Source organism: Oncorhynchus mykiss, chromosome 30 (assembly GCF_013265735.2).
Source record: "Oncorhynchus mykiss isolate Arlee chromosome 30, USDA_OmykA_1.1, whole genome shotgun sequence".
Classification (NCBI taxonomy): Eukaryota; Metazoa; Chordata; class Actinopteri; order Salmoniformes; family Salmonidae; genus Oncorhynchus; species Oncorhynchus mykiss.
In genome coordinates, this window is record NC_050570.1 from 10,170,419 (window position 1) to 10,190,755 (window position 20,337).

At 41.7% G+C, this 20,337-nt stretch overlaps 1 protein-coding gene and 1 long non-coding RNA gene across 2 annotated transcripts; one reads left to right on the forward strand and one right to left on the reverse strand.

Annotated features, from left to right (window-relative positions):
- Nucleotides 1-9,957: 9,957 nt before the first annotated feature.
- Nucleotides 9,958-15,997, reverse strand: si:dkey-10o6.2 (isopenicillin N synthase family oxygenase). Its single transcript, XM_021598756.2, has 7 exons — nucleotides 14,782-15,997; nucleotides 14,540-14,664; nucleotides 14,307-14,373; nucleotides 13,727-13,883; nucleotides 12,898-13,043; nucleotides 10,861-10,971; nucleotides 9,958-10,419 (listed from the first exon to the last, which is right to left on the reverse strand). The coding sequence occupies exons 1-7, from the start codon at nucleotides 14,932-14,934 to the stop codon at nucleotides 10,240-10,242; spliced, it is 939 nt and encodes a 312-aa protein (XP_021454431.2). The 5' UTR covers nucleotides 14,935-15,997; the 3' UTR covers nucleotides 9,958-10,239.
- Nucleotides 13,763-14,280, forward strand: LOC118945825. Its single transcript, XR_005040985.1, has 2 exons — nucleotides 13,763-13,904; nucleotides 13,985-14,280. It is a non-coding gene; the product is annotated as an uncharacterized LOC118945825 (long non-coding RNA).
- Nucleotides 15,998-20,337: the final 4,340 nt, after the last annotated feature.

A 20,337-nucleotide genomic window follows, 5' to 3' on the forward strand; every position in this document is an offset into this window, starting at 1 on the left:
CCCCATGTGCAGTTGCAAACCGTAGTCTGGTTGTTTTATTGTGGTTTGGAGCAGTGGCTTCTTCCTTGCTGAGCTGCCTTTCTGGTTATGTCGATATAGGACTCGTTTTAATGTGGATATAGATACTTTTGTGCTTGTTTCCCCCAGCATCTTCACAAGGTCCTTTGCCATTGTTCTGGGATTGATTTGCACTTTTCGCACCAAAGTACGTTCATCTCTAGAAAACAGAACGCGTCTCCTTCCTGGGCGGTATGACGGCTGCGTGGTCCCATGGTGTTTATACATGCATACTATTGTTTGTACAGATGAACGTGGTACCTTCAGGTGTTTGTAAATTGCTCCCAAGGATGAACCAGACTTGTGGAGGTCTACAATTTTTTTTCTGAGGTCTTGTCTGATTTCTTTTGATTTTCCCATGATGTCAAGCAAAGTGGCACTGAGTTTGAAGGTAGGCCTTGAAATACATCCACGGGCACACCTCCAATTGACTCAAATTATGTCAATTAGCCTATCAGAAGCATCTAAAGCCATGACATCCTTTTCTGGAATTTTCCAAGCTGTTTAAAGGCACAGTCAACTTAGTGTATTTAAATTTCTGACCCACTGGAATTGTGATACAGTGAATTATAAGTGAAATAATCTGCCTGTAAACAATTGTTGGAAAAATTACTTGTGTCATGCACAAAGTAGATGTCCTAACCGACTTGCCAAAACTATAGTTTGTTTAACAATACATTTGTGGAGTGGTTGAAAAGCGAGTTTTAATGACTCCAACCTAAGTGTATGTAAACTTCCGACTTCAACTGTATCATTACATACAGTATATCATAGATGACATATGGAAAATATAATGTAAGGATTTATAACTATTTCCATGACAGTAGCCTTATTACTGGTTCGGGTTACTGCTGCTGGTACAGTGGAATAATGAGGCATCACAGTACTTGTTACACCACTGTACTAACAGGACCAATTACACACCAATAAACACACTGTGTTGGAATCTCCCTCCTACAAACATAAAGTGTTACATCATTCTCAATGATCAGTCAATACATACAGTATTAATTTCACATACAGTACATTGTATCCATTTCAAGTCCCCCTTCCCCCATTGTAGCTATTATCTATAACACATTGTACAGTTTTACGACCACGTATGAGTTATTATGGGCACTTATAGTTAGTGTCATATCACATACGTTTAAGGCATTACAAAATTCATTAAAAGCATTATACTCTGTACTTCATAGAAACTGTTATGCTTTATATATTCTAACCACTCTATTTAATGTATTCCATATTAAGGGTCCTAAACTGGGAACTAAAATATTTGTCTCTAACATTGTGTACAGTTCTCTCAAACAATCAGAAATGAACAGTAAACATTACAGTCGTAAAAGTTTAAAAGTAATAGAGACATTTCAAATGTTATAATTCAAGTGCAAACAGAGTGAGCCGGTCACCAGACTGAGTTCTGGAGGTGAAATGGAAATGAATGAGGGAGAGTTAAGTGAGGTAGAAGGTGTGGTGAAGAGCTCAGAACCAGAGCCTGACATCAATGGACATGATAAAGAAGAATCTGGTGCAGTAGGAGTTACATTGTTGGAGAAAGTGGATCCATACCTTTTGGCAGATCCATGTGTGGTTTCAGGGTGGGAGGGAAAGGAGTTGGGTGCAGTTGAATCAGTGAAGGTAACCTGTAGTGGACTTGTCATATTTGTTTGTGTTTCTTCTGACCAGAGGGAGTGGGCGCTCCGTGTCACGCAACTTGGGTCAAGATCTGTTTCTTGCTTTGTTCTTAGGAACAGGGCACCATTGAAAGGAGGGATTTCTGGGGTAGCGTTAAGTGTGGAGGTGGAGCAATTGAAGTTGAAGATTTGTGGTGTTTTTGATGCCCGCTGTTTGGTGCAACAGAGGAGTCACTGTCAGTCCTTTTGATTCTTTACCTGACAAAGTCATGTTAGGATATATCATTTGTCCTGTTAGAGTCTTTGTGTTGAATCCACTGAGCTGTTTCAGGTGCAACGTTTATGGTCATGTTGCAGCAGTTTGTAGGAGGGAGATTCCAAGATGGGGGAAGTGTGCATGCAGGAGGTCATGTGATAGAGGACTGTGTAGTTTCGGTGGATACACTTGGGTGTGTCAACTGTAGGGGTGTCCATGTTGCTGGGGATCAGAAGTAGAAAAGATCAAAAACTACAAAGAGTCACTCATTGGCCCCATTACTAAGGTCACCAACACATCTATTGGTCTCGGTGTGTTTCCAAGGGTATGGAAGTCGGCCATAATAACGGCCATTTTTAAATCAGGCGACCCTGCTGACGTGAGTAACTACAGGCCCAATTAGTATACTACCTGTGGTGTCAAAGGTTGTTGAAAAGTGTGTAGCAGAACAACTGATTGCCCACCTCAATAACAGCCCCTTCACATTACATTCCATGCAGTTTGGCTTCAGAGCGAAACACTCCACAGAAACGGCCAACTGCTTTCTTCTGGAAAATGTGAAGTCCAAGATGGACAAAGGGGGTGCTGTTGGGGCTGTGTTTCTGGACCTAAGGAAGGCTTTTGATACTGTTAACCATGAGATTCTCATCACAAAATTGTCCAAGTTCAACTTTTCCCCTGATGCCTTGAGATGGATGAAATCATACCTTGAAGGCAGAACTCAGTGTGTCAGAGTGAGCAATGAGCTGTCGCCCACTCGTAGCTATGATGTGGGCGTGCCCCAAGGGTCAATACTGGGGCCCCTCCTGTTCAGCCTGTACATTAATGATCTGCCTTCTGTCTGTACTGGGTCTGAAGTTCAAATGTATGCAGATGATACAGTGATATATGTGCATGCAAAGAGCAAACAACAAGCTGCACAAGAACTCACTACTGTAATGGTCCAGGTTACAAAGTGGCTCAGTGACTCGTGTTTGCATCTCAATGTGAAAAAAACTGTTTGCATGTTCTTCACAAAGAGGGCAACAGATGCTACTGAGCCAGATGTCTATGTGTCAGGGGAGAAGCTCCAGGTGGTATCCGATTTTAAGTACCTTGGCATCATACTTGATTCCAACCTCTCTTTTAAAAAGCATGTGAAAAAGGTAATTCAAATAACCAAATTCAACCTAGCTAATTTCCGATTTATACGAAATTGTTTGACTACAGAGGTAGCAAAACTGTACTTCAAATCTATGATACTCCCCCACTTAACATACTGCTTGACTAGTTGGGCCCAAGCTTGCTGTACAACATTAAAACCTATTCAGTCTGTCTACAAACAGGCTCTCAAAGTGCTTGATAGGAAGCCCAATAGCCATCATCATTGTCACATCCTTAGAAAGCATGAGCTCTTGAGTTGGGAAAATCTTGTGCAATACACCGACGCATGTCTTGTATTCAAGATCCTTAATGGCCTGGATCCCCCTCCACTCAATATTTTTGTTAAACAGAAAACCCAGACATATGGCAGCAGATCCACAAGGTCTGCCATGAGAGGTGACTGTATAGTTCCCCTAAGGAAAAGCACCTTTAGTAAATCTGCATTCTCTGTGAGAGCTTCCCATGTCTGGAATACACCGCCATCAGACACACATAACTGCACCACCTATCACACTTTCACAAAAAACATGAAGACATGGCTAAAGGTCAATCAGATTTGTGAACATGGTCCCTAGCTGTGTGTTGCCGCTTTCCATGTTGTCTGTTGTCTGTAGCTTGTGAGGTGTGGAAACACTTTGTTGCTTTTATGAATTTTGTCTTGCTGCTTTTTGTTCTATGTTGCTCTGTCTGTATGCTACGTCTTGCTTGTCCTATGTTGCTCTGTCTGTATGCTATGTCTTGCTTGTTCTATGCTGCTATTGTCTATATTGTAATTGTTTTTAATAACCTGCCCAGGGACTGCGGTTGAAAATTAGCCGGCTGGCTAAAACCGGCACTTTTACTGAAACGTTGATTAATGTGCACTGTCCCTGTAAAAATAAAAAATAAACTAAACTAAACTAAAGTGTCTGGTGAAAGAGAGGCAGGTTGAGGTGGATAGAGTCAGAGTAGTGCAGAAGGTGTCGTATGCTGAGGCAGTGAAGAAAGTAGAGGAGGATGGGTCAAGGGTGAGGGATCCTGAGAGGATCCCTGTGAGTAGTAGATCTGTGCCAGCACAGAGGGATAGGACAACGAGTGATATATGCTTCAGTAAGGTTAGCTTCTTAGCGTTCATAACAATGGTTATCAACTGTACCGCAGAAATGGAACGTAAATCACAGAATATAGATGTTGTGGTGGCAGCTGCATCGAAGTATTTGGTCATACAAGATTTGACTTCAGAAGAGTTACAGGGTGTGTTGAGTGGTGGTGTCCAGCCGTCCCAGGTCGTTGGCATGGTGCAGGAGCAGATAGGGTCAAAGTAGTGGAATGGGGTAGTGGGTTTTTAATGACTGTAGGGTTAGTTGGAAGGGTGGTTTTTAGTATTATTATTTTTGGCTTCTTTCTTTTTGGTTTTTCCTTTTCCCCTTTTGTATCACATAGTAAAATTGATTTATGTTCTAGTCCCAGTGGGGGCAGTGACATACTGGATGCCAACCGCTGTTAAACTCCAAAGAAGAAGAAACGCTATATTAAATCTTTGATATTATTTCTATGTGCAGTGTTGTAACAATGTCTCTCTTGTGGGAGTTGGTTGTGTGAGGGTGCTGTGGGTCGTGAGGAGGGCTACTATTATTTTTCTTTACTTTTGGTTCTTGCGTACATTCTTTTTTTTCAGAATTTCTTTTCCCATTGTGGAGGATTTGTTTATTGGTTTCCACTACTTATCGTTTAGAGTTGAGGGGGGAGTAGGGGTAGTTTGTTTGGGGTTGTGCGGCATGATGGCCACGATAATGTCAGCCGAGTGGGGAAGAAACCCTGTTTCTTCTGAATGGCTTCAGATGCGTTCCGGAGAATGGTGTGGAGGACGTTTTGCTCATGGTCAGCAAACAGGTGGGAGTGGAATATACAGTACCAGTCAAAAGTTTGGATACACCTACTCATTCCAGGGTTTTTCTTTATTTTTAAAAAAATGACAAGAGTGTGCAAAGCTGTCATCAAGGCAAAGGGTGGCTACTTTGAAGGATCTAAAATCAAAAATGGATTTAGATTTGTTTTTACACTTTTTTTGGTTACTACATGATTCCATATGTGCTATTTCATAGTTTTGATGTCTTCTATTATTCTACAATGTAGAAAATAGTAAAAATAAAGAAAAACCCTTGAATGAATAGGTGTTTCCAAACTTTTGACTGGTACTGTGTACACTCTGCATCCAGAATGTTTGTGTTAATGAAAAGTATTGTTGTCCGGCTAGTTGCGAGTGGGGTGTGTTGGTGCCGATTTGGCCTCTTTTAACCCTGCCAACAAGAGTTGTGGTGGCTAATCTGCCTCCGTTTATTACGTACTAACAGATCCCCAAGGAGTGGGTTCATTTTGGTAGGTTTGCAAGTGGTTTTTGTGTGCTCTCGTCTAGGTGTCAACGCTAATTCGTTAAACATGTTGTCTCCTTTCGTAGGCAATTGTTTGTTCTTAAAAACATCTTAAAGATTGTACCCATTTTTTCAATTTCCGCCTAAAATGACATACCCAAATCTAACTGCCTGTAGCTCAGGACCTGAACCATGGACATGCATATTCTTGATACTATTTGAAAGGAAACACAGCAGGGGTTCAAACTGTAGAACCCAGTTCCTACATTTTAATATATCAATTGATTTTATCAAACAAAACTATGCTACATTTTATCTCTGGGACCCTCAGGATGACAAATCAGAGAAAGATTACTTAATGTATGTACATTATTTACCTTCAGAGGTGAATGTATCAAACCAGTTGCCGTGGTAAAAGTGTTTTGTTGTTGGCTAACAAGTTGAATCAGCAATACAAAATTTGGTTAAATTATTTATTTACTAAATTACATATACACAGAATGAATCATACATTGATGGACCTATTATGTCATAAAGAAAACGTCCCTGGTGGACAGAACAGGGTTTGATTGAAAGAGTGGGAAGACTGAGTAACAAAGGGAGATGCTATGCATCATAAATACAGAATCTTATGCATTCTAAATAACCGCCCATTTGAAAAAGGAGAATGCAATAAATATTTACTCTGAGCTGCGCTTTGGTAGATTGGTCGTCGATGGAAGGCCGGTTTGTCCTTTATGTATCTCTGGTCCTCCGAAGAATGTCTCGTGGTGAACTGGAGCGTGGTAGAATACTCTGTCTGTCCTCTCTTAGCCCACGTTTAGCGACTGCTGCTAACTCAATGGCTAGGAAGTATCACTTCTGGAGTGAATAAGAGTTCAAAGTTCATACCAAGTTGCCATACTTTTAAGCTCATGCTATATTCTGGCTGGTATAGTCGAACTTCATCCTTCCGGGGTGTAGGTCGTCACCTACACATTGAAATTTGATGCTAATTTGGTTAGGTTCTCTAAGGTTGGCTTAGTTCTGTAGGTGGTCTTTGTCCTTTCAACGTGGGGACCTCAAGTCCACACATCCTTGGAACAGCTTACTATCTGAGCCCTTTTAACGTAGGACTGTCGCCCTAATGTCCTCGGAACAGAAAGTTACATTTTTGTCAAGGGCTTTATATAGTGGTAGGAGAGAGGGCATGTTTCATAGTTTACAACCAATGTCTCTTCACATGGGCGGGGCCACTGAGTGAGCAGAGCTTTAACCTTATGAAAACCCAATTCTCTCATCTGGAAGCTAAAAGTACATTTCATCTTTTCACAAATAGTTTCATATTTAAAAATGTAAATTGCACAAGAATTCCATGTGAATCTGATAACTAGAATGTGTAGACTTTCCAAGATACAGTTTATGTCGTCCTATCAGTAATAATGTCTCAGACGCCGACTGATCTGGCATCATATTCATTAACTTCTTATGGCTGAAATCCTGTTAACGGGATTGATTTGACAACAGCCTGTCACGGTCATCGAAAAGAATGGACCAAGGCGCAGCGTGATGTGTACATGTATTTTTATTTGAAATTACTGTTGCCAACAAAACAAGGAAACGACTGTGAAGTTTAACTAGGGCTATAGTGCCACTAACAAAGTCAACTACCCACAAATGCGAAAGGAAAAAAGGCTGTCTAAGTATGATTCCCAATCAGAGACAACAATAGACAGCTGCCTCTGATTGAGAACCACACCTGGCCAAACACAAAGAAATAGAAAACATAGAAATAAAGAAACTAGAATGCCCACCCTAGTCACACCCTGGTCTAACCAAAAGAGAGAATAAAAGCCTCTATGGCCAGGGCGTGACACAGCCAGTAAAAGTGCAGGGCACCAAATTCAAAAAACAGAAATCTCATAATTAAAATTCCTCAAACATAGTATTACACCATTTTAAAGATAAACTTGTTAATCCCACCACAGTGTCCGATTTCAAAGAGGCTTTACGACGAAAGCATACCATAAGATTGTTAGGTCAGCGCCTAGTCACAGAAAAACACAGCTATTTTCCAGCCAAAGAGAGGAGTCACAAAAAGCAGAATTAGAGATAAAATTAATCACTAACATTTGATGATCTTCATCAGATGGCACTCATAGGACTTCATGTTACACAATACATGTATGTTTTGTTCGATAAAGTTCATATTTACAGTGGGGAGAACAAGTATTTGATACACTGCCGTTTTGCAGGTTTTCCTACTTACAAAGCATGTAGAGGTCTGTAATTTTTTATCATAGGTACACTTCAACTGTGAGAGACGGGATTCTACAGTGTTCTACATTCTACAGACACAATGACCCTCCTCCACAGAGTCCAAACCACATTCACTCAGCCCCTCTATCCTGGGTTTTCTTTCTCTAGACTGCTGAGCTGGTTAAACTGTAGTAGGGTCCACATAGATACTAGTCATGCTGGTGTAGTCTATAGCTGAGCTGGTTAAACTGTAGTAGGGTCCACATAGATACTAGTCATGTTGGTGTAATCTATAGCTGAGCTGGTTAAACTGTAGTAGGGTCCACATAGATACTAGTCATACTGGTGTAGTCTATAGCTGAGCTGGTTAAACTGTAGTAGGGTCCACATAGATACTAGTCATGCTGGTGTAGTCTATAGCTGAGCTGGTTAAACTGTAGTAGGGTCCACATAGATACTCGTCATGCTGGTGTAGTCTATAGCTGAGCTGGTTAAACTGTAGTAGGGTCCACATAGATACCAGTCATGCTAGTGTAGTCTATAGCGGAGCTGTTTAAACTGTAGTAGAGTCCACATTGATACTAGTCATATAAAATAGTAAAAAAATGTTTAAAACTTGATTTAACTAGGCAAGTCAGTTAAGAACAAATTCTTACTTACAATGACGGCCTACCCCAGCCAAACCATGATGCTAGGCCAATTGTGCGCAGCCCTATGAGACTCCCTATCACGGCCGGTTGTGATACAGCCTGGAATCGAACTAGGGTCAATAGTGATACCTCTAGCACTGAGATGCAGTGCCTTAGACCGCTGCGCCACCCGGGAGCCCCTAAATGTTAGTAATGTTAGTGGTTACCTAATTAGAATAACACACTGTAATGTTAGTGGTTGCCTCATCAATATCAACAATTCATCATTATAAAAATAATATTATCTCCACCCACCCACTTCATGTCTGTCCCAGTTGTGTTAAGACCTCCTCTCAATGAACTGTGCCTCATTCTAAATGGTAACTTTGTGTTGATACTCCATACTGGACTTTACTATGGTTCTACATACAGTATCTGTATTGATAGTCAATACTGGGCTTTACTATGGTTCTACATACAGTACCTGTATTGATAGTCCATACTGGGCTTTACTATGGTTCTACATACAGTACCTGTATTGATAGTCCATACTGGTCTTTACTATGGTTCTACATACAGTATCTGTATTGATAGTCCATACTGGTCTTTACTATGGTTCTACATACAGTATCTGTATTGATAGTCCATACTGGTCTTTACTATGGTTCTACATACAGTATCTGTATTGATAGTCCATACTGGTCTTTACTATGGTTCTACATACAGTACCTGTATTGATAGTCCATACTGGTCTTTACTATGGTTCTACATACAGTACCTGTATTGATAGTCCATACTGGGCTTTACTATGGTTCTACATACAGTACCTGTATTGATAGTCCATACTGGGCTTTACTATGGTTCTACATACAGTACCTGTATTGATAGTCCATACTGGTCTTTACTATGGTTCTACATACAGTACCTGTATTGATAGTCCATACTGGGCTTTACTATGGTTCTACATACAGTATCTGTATTGATAGTCCATACTGCTGGTCTTTACTATGGTTCTACATACAGTATCTGTATTGATAGTCCATACTGGGCTTTACTATGGTTCTACATACAGTACCTGTATTGATAGTCCATACTGGTCTTTACTATGGTTCTACATACAGTATCTGTATTGATAGTCCATACTGGGCTTTACTATGGTTCTACATACAGTATCTGTATTGATAGTCCATACTGGGCTTTACTATGGTTCTACATACAGTACCTGTATTGATAGTCCATACTGGTCTTTACTATGGTTCTACATACAGTATCTGTATTGATAGTCCATACTGGGCTTTACTATGGTTCTACATACAGTACCTGTATTGATAGTCCATACTGGGCTTTACTATGGTTCTACATACAGTATCTGTATTGATAGTCCATACTGGGCTTTACTATGGTTCTACATACAGTATCTGTATTGATAGTCCATACTGGGCTTTACTATGGTTCTACATACAGTATCTGTATTGATAGTCCATACTGGGCTTTACTATGGTTCTACATACAGTACCTGTATTGATAGTCCATACTGGGCTTTACTATGGTTCTACATACAGTACCTGTATTGATAGTCCATACTGGTCTTTACTATGGTTCTACATACAGTATCTGTGTTGATAGTCCATACTGGGCTTTACTATGGTTCTACATACAGTATCTGTATTGATAGTCCATACTGGGCTTTACTATGGTTCTACATACAGTATCTGTATTGATAGTCCATACTGGTCTTTACTATGGTTCTACATACAGTATCTGTACCTGGAGGGTTTTTGTCCACATATTTCTTCATCTCCACAACTTTATCTGATTCTCTCTCTCCCACCTCACTTCATGGATTTAAAAGGAAATTATATTTTTACTGACATTCTGTTTCACCGACATAATTGCATAACACAAAATAATGAATGCTGGATAGATAAAGGTCACTTCCTCCCATAAGAGTCATTGAAGCGTTCCATGAGATAGGCCCCTGACTTCACAGGGGGATATTTGTCGGACCCGTCAAAACAGGTGATGAGGGCTTCATCGTCTGGCTGCACAAAGAAAGCCAGGGACTGCCGTGTGCTCAAGTCTCCAGCGGGGGGCAGCAAAACCCTATGGACCTGAAAGGGAAGGTGAGACGCAAAATTCAAAGGCAAATTTAACTTTGCTTCCACAGAGAGCCAAATCATATTTACTAGGCAACAAACATAAGAAAATGAAATGAAACAGGCAGGGACTAACTGAACTTAAGAAAATAAGTTTGTTTGTTGCAAAATGTTTTGCTAAAGTGTGCCCTAATGAATACGACCCTGGATTCAAATACTATTTGAAATCTTACAAATGCTTTAGCATTTCCTTTTGTGCTCCAGGTGGGTGGGGTTTGTTTCTACTTTTAGGACTTTTCTATTGTTTCCATTACAATAAACTCAATCAAGCCCTGCTTATTCTAAATCATTTTAAATAGTATTTGAACGCAGGTCTGTTTCCACGAGCAATGAGCCTGAAACGTCTTGTATGATCTTATCAAGTAACGGTGTGTAAAATGGAAGGGCAAGTCTCACCGCTGAGAGGAAAATATCACTGGTCCACCTCTGCATCAGGTCAGCTATGTTGATCAGTACTGTCCCAGGGATGCTGGGAGCGGAGATGAACTCCCCTGACCTGGTACGCACCTATGGAATTGTCATTTTAATATCCAGTTTACCACATTACTGATAGAACACACATAAGCCACGTTAATTCAAATTAAATTGATCAATGTTCAATTTATTCTACAAAAGATTTCACCCCAGGTCACTTGGTAAATTTGTTAATATCTCCAAAGTGGTCTGATATTGAGATGACTGCAGGTCTCAATTCCAAACTAATGGGGGGAAATGGCAACATCTAATAAGATGGCATTTAGAGGTATGGATAAAACATTGTTTTGTCAAACTTTGCTATTGGGGTGAACAAATATCATTAACTTACATACAGTGCATTCGGAAAGTATTCAGACCCCTTCCCTTTTTACATATTTTGTTATATTACAGCCTTATTCTAAAATGTATTGAATAAAACATTTCCCTCATCAATCTACACACAATACCACATAATGGCAATGCAAAAACAGGTTATTCATTTTTGCAAATGTATTAGAAATAAAAAAAAACAGAAATGCCTTATTTTCAAACCCTTTGCTAGGAGACTCGAAATTGAGCTCAGGTGCATCCTGTTTCCATTGATCATACTTGAGATGTTTCTACAACTATTGGAGTCCACCAGTGGTAAATTCAATTGATTGGACATGATTTGGAAAGGCACACACCTGTCTATATAAGGTCCCACAGTTGACAGTGCATGTCAGAGCAAAAACCAAACCATGAGGTACGAGACAGGATTGAATCGAGGCACAGATCTGGGGAAGGGTACCAAAACATTTCGGCAACATTTAAGGTCCCCAAGTGGCCTCCTTAATTCTTAAATTGGAAGAAGTTTGGAACCACCAAGACTCTTCCTAGAGATCACCACCCAGCCAAACTTAACAATTGATGGAGAAGGGCCTTGGTCAGAGAGGTGACCAAGAACCCAATGGTCACTGACAGAGCTCCAGAGTTCCTCTGTAAAGATGGGAGAACCTTCCAGAAGGACAACCATCTATGCAGCACTCCACCAATCAGGTGTTTATGGTATAGTGGCAAGACGGAAACCACTCCTCAGTAAAAGGCATAGTTGGAGTTTGCCAAAAGGCACCTAAAGGACTCTCAGACCATGAGAAACAAGATTCTCTGGTCTGATTAAATAAAGATTGAAATCTTTGGCCTGAATGCCAATCCTCACTTCTGAAGGAAACCTGGCACCGTCCCTATGGTGAAGCATGGTGGCAGCAGCATCATGCTGTGGGGATGTTTTTCAGCGGCAGGGACTGGGAGACTAGTCAGGACCGAGGGAAAGATGAACAGAGCAAAGTACAGAGATATCCTTGATGAAAACCTGCTCCAGAGCGCTCAGGACATCAGGGGCGAAGGTTCACCTTCCAACAGGACAACGACCCTAAGCACACAGCCAAGACAACACAGGAGTGGCTTTGGCACAAGTCTCTGAATGTCCTTAAGAGGCCCGGACTTGAACCCGACCGAAGATCCCTGGAGAGACCTGAAAATGCTCCCCATCCAACCTGACAGAGCTTGAGCGAATCGGCAGAGAAGAATGGGAGAAACTCCCCAAATACAGGTGTGCCAAGCTTGTAGCGTCATACCCAAGAAGACTTGTGTCTGTAAACACTACCAAAGGTGCTTCAACAAAGTACCGAGTAAAGGATCTGAATACTAATGTAAATGTAATATTTCAGTTTTTTGCAAACCTGTTTTTGCTTTGTCATTATGGGGTATTGTGTGTAGATTGATGAAGGGGGGAAACAAACAATTGAATCAATTTTAGAATAAGTCATGGGGTATGAATACTTACCGAATTCACAGTAGTCCATTAAAATGTGGCTTAATAAGTTGCATGGACTGTGTGCAAGAATATAACTAGAGCCAAAGTTTTTAATGCCAGGTGACGTAGCCAGAAACACTGCCCCTAGTAAAAGCTGCAGAGGATTCAGTTATCTTGTTTACCTGCAGGCCACCCTCTTGACTCTGGAAGACCAGGGTGATGCTGCCATAGTCCGAGTGTTCTCCACAGCGCAGCTGGCCCTCCTTCACCCTGTCACTCCTCACCGAGGGGTAATACAGCGACCTCAGGGTACTGCTGTTCTTATCACCTGCAGGGGACAACAACAATCAAGCCTGATTCACACAATAGGGCCCCAAATGTATTTCCCTTTCACAATGTCCTTTCAAAGATGGTTCCAGAACTATTGCAACACAGTGTCAGAATGTCACAGATACACATTGACATTGAAAGGAAACCATGATTCATGTGTATTTGTAGCATTCTATACACTGTGTTGCAATAGTGCTTTGAGGAAGAAGCTTGATCCAAAACGCTTCAGCAATTCATATCGTTGAAGGGAATAAGCTGTTATCCTGAACTTTATTTTACAACGGGGCAATTCCACAGTAACAGACTGACACAGACTCAGATTTACACTTTAAAGTGTCAAACAGAATGAGGGTTTGTGCTGTTTGTGCCGTCATTCTGTTACCAAACTTTGCATCTGCGCTGTTCTTCAAGTAAATGTGTTTTTGTAAAAAAAAAAAAAGTAAATTGTTAAAGTAGTCCTTGTTCCTTGTTGCAAGGTTTGTTTAACTTTGCAAGCACAGTTTTGTTTTTTTACATACATTTTAAAGTGAAAAATCTGATTCTCAGTGTCACTTACCATGGAATTTCCCAACTTCAGTTTTACATTCTTAGGACTGAGCACCCCTTCACCCAGGTGTGATTGTACATAGATAGATTGTACATAGATAACCCCGTGAGAGAGAGGGAGAGAGCTGTACTCACTCCCTATGTGTCTGTGTGCACTTAGGAAGACCTCAGCCTCCAGGCCCAGACTGTAGGCCATCACACGAAGCACCCGGAGACACAGGTCCTTACAGCGCAGGAAGAACGACGACTGAACCTCAAAGAATCCATTCCCTCCATCCCACGATGGCCATTTCTACAGACCAGGAAGAGTTGTGTAAGAACTGTGAAATCAAAGCTACATAGGATATAAAAGATGACCGGTTTTGACAACTTTCAATGTATTCCTTTGTGTAGCCTGGTGAGTTCTGTTCCTAGATGGAGTTCTATCAGCCTGGTGAGTTCTGTTCCTAGATGGAGTTCTATCAGCCTGGTGAGTTCTGTTCCTAGATGAAGTTCTATCAGCCTGGTGAGTTCTGTTCCTAGATGGAGTTCTATCAGCCTGGTGAGTTCTGTTCCTAGATGAAGTTCTATCAGAGTGGTTGAACTCTGTATATGGCTCAGAGTGAAGTCAATCCCTTTGTACCTTGACCTTAACACTGATAGCAACAACAACCACAGCAGAGAAGTTGGATGTGTCTACAGCTGTCGCAAACAAACAGAGAGACAGATTGTTTACTATGTCTGGATGAAGGGATGCAGTGTTGAAGGCTTCCTTTAGGTCTCCTGGTCTCTTGGGATTTAAACTGTGAATACAGAGAGATTGTCCTAACCATTCAATCAATGTACACAACACTATACTGAGTGGAGACTATGGACATAATATATTATCATAGAATATAACATAATGACTAGACTGTTTGGACATGAAAGCACAGACAGATGTTTTGACTTGACAGTGTGCCTCTATACCTCTCTGTCTCCAAAGACACCCAGCCATGGTTAGGATTATTAGAGAAACTTTTCCTGCTGAAAGGCAGTTTCATTTCGTCTGGTTGCAGAAAGAATTTCTTGGATATGTTCATAACCTCATCCACCTATGAAGAATAGCCTCATGTTGATCACCCAAAGCACAACATCCACTCGTACTGACATGCCAAATATTTCCAATAGCTTTAAAAAAAAATAGATCTCTGAGCAATGCTGTTACTCACGTCTTGTTGTACTATCCCAGTATTCTTCAGATAAACAAATCCCACTTCCGTAAAGGCCGTTTTCAACTGCCTGCTCAGGATCTCTAACTGCTCGCCTGAAACATCGTTTCCCCCTAACTTGTATGCTCCAAAATCAACAACTGGTATCTTCATGTTGAGAGTTGGAACACTGATCTGGCTAAACAATGAAACAGTGTGTTGAATATGTCCCGAGGTTTGGAATTATGCATACTAGATTGCACCCAGACCGTGTGTCGCTGGGGTTGTTTTCATTATGAAGAATCTGTTGCACAACGTAAAGAAATAGGGCGGGACCTACATGATTTTGTCCAATAGAAACTCTCGTTTTATTTGACAAACGTTTTGCAACTGTTTGGATTTATGATTTTACAACCCAGTTGAGTGAGCGAATTTTTACATAATTCCTTTTTCTCAGCGTGCGTGAACCATGTGACAACTGTGAGCCAATAGTAATGTGACCCTTAATTATCACAGGTTGTGCAATCCTGTTATTTCACCTTTGGATGTTGTTAATTGTCTGATATGAGTCAGAGCATTTATCCCAAGGCCAATGTAGTGTGATCACTGTAAAGCTTTTTGGTCAGGTATCAAGTGGTTGCAGAAGGGAGAAGCCGAGATGTCCAAGTTTTGGAAAATATCATATTATGTATTATAAAAGTGATGAATATGTGAAATGTTGCAATTGAGGTGGGAACCACGAAGCAACCTCTTCCGAATGCCCCACAAGGGTCGAAGAGAAGGAGGTGGCCAAAGTCAGGGCTGTACAGAGCATTTCATATGCAGCAGCTGTGAAAAGGGTTGAGGGGTTGAATGGCGCACCAGAAGATGTAGTTCCCTTCAGTAACCACGAGCACAACCGTTCCTTGATTTTAACTGGCGGCTTTATTCTGTAGTTTTAGTCAGAATTATCACCTTCCGTGAGAACTATAAAGTAAATGAAAAATACAGTTAAGCACACTCTTACAACCTCCTTATCTTACGAGTGACTTATTAGCTTGGTATAACTCTGAAATGCTTACATACGTGACAGTTTAACCGGCGCGATAACAGTATCATATTAAACACATGAATAAAGGAAAAATACTTAATTGGCTGCTTATTACAGAAGGGAGGAAATCAAACTTTACACTTATTATTCCTGGCATGAATTCACACTTCATCCCAACATACACGCTGCAACCTTTATGAACTACACCCGATGACATGAAAACTTAGCTAACACAGCGCAGGATTGCCTTCCCTCCCAAAGTGTGTTGCTACAATAAGGATCCCCGTTACAACAGTATTAGCTACGTAGTTCCGCAGACACGTAAACAATTCAAACAAAAGACAACAACATAACCTCTAAGTCTAACTGTCAGTTACAGAAGAGTCCATGGCAGTGGATAGGCCTACACTGCAGCATGCAGGGGATGCCTTTCACCTGAATGATCCTGACATTTTAAAGGTTAAGAAGGTTGAATTTGTGGCATTTCAGGTATTACAATTTTTTCCTGAGGTCTTGGCTGATTTCTTTTGATTTTCCCATGATGTCAAGCAAAGAGGCACTGAGTTTGAAGGTATGCCTTGAAATACATCCACAGGTACACCTCCAATTGACTCAAATGATGTCAATCAAATCAAATGTATTTATATAGCCCTTCTTACATCAGCTGATATATCAAAGTGCTGTACAGAAACCCAGACTAAAACCCCAAACAGCAAGCAATGCAGGTGTAGAAGCATGGTGGCTAGGAAAAACTCCCTAGAAAGGCCAAAACCTAGGGAGAAACCTAGAGAGGAACCAGGCTATGAGGGGTGGCCAGTCCTCTTCTGGCTGTGCCAGGTGGAGATTATAACAGAACATGGCCAAGATGTTCAAATGTTCATAAATGACCAGCTTGGTCAAATAATAGTAATCACGGTGAACAGGTCAGGGTTCCATAGCCGCAGGCAGAACAGTTGAAACTGGAGCAGCAGCACGGCCAGGTGGACTGGGGACAACAAGGAGTTATCATGCCAGGTAGTCCTGAGGCATGGTCCTAGGGCTCAGGTCCCCGAAAGAAAGAATTAGAGAGAGCATACTTAAATTCACACAGGACACCAAATAAGACAGGAGAAATACTCCAGATATAACAGACTGACCCTAGCCCCTCGACACATAAACTACTGCAGCATAAATACTGGAGGCTGAGACATGAGGGGTCAGGAGACACTGTGGCCCCATCAGATAATACCCCCGGACAGGGCCAAACAGGCAGGATATAACCCCACCCACTTTGCCAAAGCACAGTCCCCACACCACTAGAGGGATATCTTCAACCACCAACTTACCATCCTGAGACAAGGCCGAGTATAGCCCACAAAGATCTCCGCCACGGCACAACCCAAGGGGGGCCCCAACCCAGACAGGAAGACCACGTCGGTGACTCAAACCACTCAAGTGACGCACCCCTCCTAGGGACGGCATGGAAGAGCACCAGTAAGCCAGTGGCTCAGCCCCTGTAATAGGGTTAGAGGCAGAGAATCCAAGTGGAGAGAGGGGAACCAGCCAGGCAGAGACAGCAAGGGCGGTTCGTTGCTCCAGTCACTTTCCGTTCACCTTCACACTCCTGGGCCAGACTACACTCAATCATAGGCCTACTAAGAGATGAGTCTTCAATAAAGACTTAAAGGTTGAGACAGAGTCTGCGTCTCTCACATGGGTAGGCAGACCATTCCATAAAAATGGCCTTCAGCTGTTTGCTTAGAAACTCTAGGGACAATTAGGAGGCCTACGTCTTGTGACCGTAGCATACATGTAGGTATGTACGGCGGGACCAAATCGGAAAGATAGGTAGGAGCAAGCCCATGTAATGCTTTGTAGGTTAGCAGTAAAACCTTGAAATCAGCCCTTGCCTTAACAGGAAGCCAGTGTAGGGAGGCTAGCACTGGAGTAATATGATCATTTTTGTTGGGTTCTAGTCAGAATTCTAGCAGCCGTGTTTAGCACTAACTGAAGTTTATTCAATGCTTTATCCAGGTAGCCGGAAAGTAGAGCATTGCAGTAGTCTAGCCTAGAAGTAACAAAAGCATGGATTAATTCCTTGTGTCATGCACAAAGTAGAAGTCCTAACCGACTTGCCAAAACTATAGTTTGTTAACAAGAAATTTGTGGAGTGTTTGAAAAATGAGTTTTAATGACTCCAACCTAAGTGTATGTAAACTTTCGACTTCAACTGTAGACTCTAAGCTTTCATTTGATCCCCAATTTGACATATTGAACTTCACATGTTGGTGCTCATAGGTCCTTTCACGTGGAAATGACCATAGGCTACCGGTCTACTTTACTTTCAAGCATGCTTGGCTATTGAATGAGCGATAGATAAATGGTAGTCTAATTTCAGTTGTGCAGCGGGAATAAACCAGTCATGTCAGAACATCTGCTAGTGATTTAGATATAATACAAGTCAAGGAAACATATGAGGCTACATGTTGCTATGCCGTCTCCTTACTAACGGAAAATACATCTCTTTTAGCATTACATTTAAATGTTTTCATTAGCTTAACATTATTATAATTCCCGCTCGTCAAACGCTGACATTTCACCCAAAATAATATTAGCTTGAAATACGATTCTTCAACCATTAATAGTTGTGCGTAAGTATTGTCTGAGCTGTACATCAAGTTCAGAATTTATAAATACCAACCTTCGCGGGAAAAATGCTGTACGCAAGGTTGTCTTTTTTCTGTGTTCGCACCTTTGGGGTCAACAACTAGATTCAGGTTGCTACGGTATCAAACACAAACCTTTGATAAATGAGGCCCTAGGTCAGCGATCATCTAGATTCAGGTTGTTACGGTATCAATCACAAATCTTTGATAAATGAGGCCCTAGGTCAGCGATCGTCTAGATTCAGGTTGTTACGGTATCAAACACAAACCTTTGATAAATGAGGCCCTAGGTCAGCGATCATCAACTACATTCAGGTTGCTACAGTATCAAACACAAACCTTTGATAAATGAGGCCCTAGGTCAGTGGTCATCAACTACATTCAGGTTGCTACAGTATCAAACACAAACCTTTGATAAATGAGGCCCTAGGTCAGCGATCATCAACTACATTCAGGTTGCTACAGTATCAAACACAAACCTTTGATAAATGAGGCCCTAGGTCAGCGATCATCAACTACATTCAGGTTGCTACAGTATCAAACACAAACCTTTGATAAATGAGGCCCTAGGTCAGCGATCATCAACTACATTCAGGTTGCTACAGTATCAAACACAAACCTTTGATAAATGAGGCCCTAGGTCAGCGATCATCAACTACATTCAGGTTGCTACAGTATCAAACACAAACCTTTGATAAATGAGGCCCTAGGTCAGCGATCATCAACTACATTCAGGTTGCTACAGTATCAAACACAAACCTTTGATAAATGAGGCCCTAGGTCAGCGATCATCAACTACATTCAGCCGAGGGCCTTTTGTTTTTTCTTGAGCGGATGATCAAGGGTTCCAAACATAATTATAAATCATTTGCAGACTGCAAATTGACCGCAGGAAGCGATCACATATACGTACTGTCTCTCTATTATGCGTGGGAATACTTTGGAACAGAATCAATATCACTTGGAGCTGATTTTCTGGTGTTTTTAGTCTTATGTCCAACAATAAATAAATACAAAAATGTGGTGTATGAAGGTTGCTACAGTATCAAATGCAAATGTGTCCCTTTCCAGAACAGAGCTGTAAGAATTTGATGTGGATGTCCAGAGAGGCCAGGAAGTGTAAACTGGGCCCCTGCTCCCCTCTTTTAATCTGATGAAGATGGTCTGTCCAGAGAGGCCAGGAAGTGTAAACTGGGCCCCTGCTCCCCTCTTTTAATCTGATGAAGATGGTCAGTCCAGAGAGGCCAGGAAGTGTAAACTGGGCCCCTGCTGCCCTCTTTAATCTGATGAAGATGGTCTGTTCAGAGAGGCCAGGAAGTGTAAACTGGGCCCCTACTCCCCTCTTTTAATCTGATGAAGATGGTCTGTTCAGAGAGGCCAGGAAGTGTAAACTGGGCCCCTGCTCCCCTCTTTTAATCTGATGAAGATGGTCTGTCCAGAGAGGCCAGGAAGTGTAAACTGGGCCCCTGCTCCCCTCTTTTAATCTGATGAAGATGGTCTGTCCAGAGAGGCCAGGAAGTGTAAACTGGGCCCCTGCTCCCCTCTTTTAATCTGATGAAGATGGTCTGTTCAGAGAGGCCAGGAAGTGTAAACTGGGCCCCTGCTCCCCTCTTTTAATCTGATGAAGATGGTCTGTGATTCCAGGAGCGTGACCTTCCAGCTGATGTTCACCTCAGTTGCCTTTGGAAGACTCTGTGTGTCCCTCACCAGAGTGTCCGACGAAAAGATTGTTCTTGTGTCAGAGTTTGACAGCAATGTAGAGGTACTGTAGAATGGGTTGCTCCTCTCATGAGCCCATCACGAAAGCCACTAGAATTGGACCAAATTGTTGCTCTTTTCTTGTTGCTCTTTATAGTGTCATCATGAAACTTTCATTCTTACCCCCACAACAAAGGCTGCATT

Bases quoted from the DNA above. Each gene is read 5' to 3' on its own strand.
- si:dkey-10o6.2 (XM_021598756.2), bottom strand. From the start codon at position 14,934: ATGAAGATACCAGTTGTTGATTTTGGAGCATACAAGTTAGGGGGAAAC. The intron at 10,972-12,897 runs GTAAACAAGATA...ACAATTCCATAG, and splicing joins GTCAAGAGGGTGGCCTGCAG to GTGCGTACCAGGTCAGGGGA. The intron at 10,420-10,860 runs GTGAGACTTGCC...CTTCCCTTTCAG, and splicing joins GTGATATTTTCCTCTCAGCG to GTCCATAGGGTTTTGCTGCC.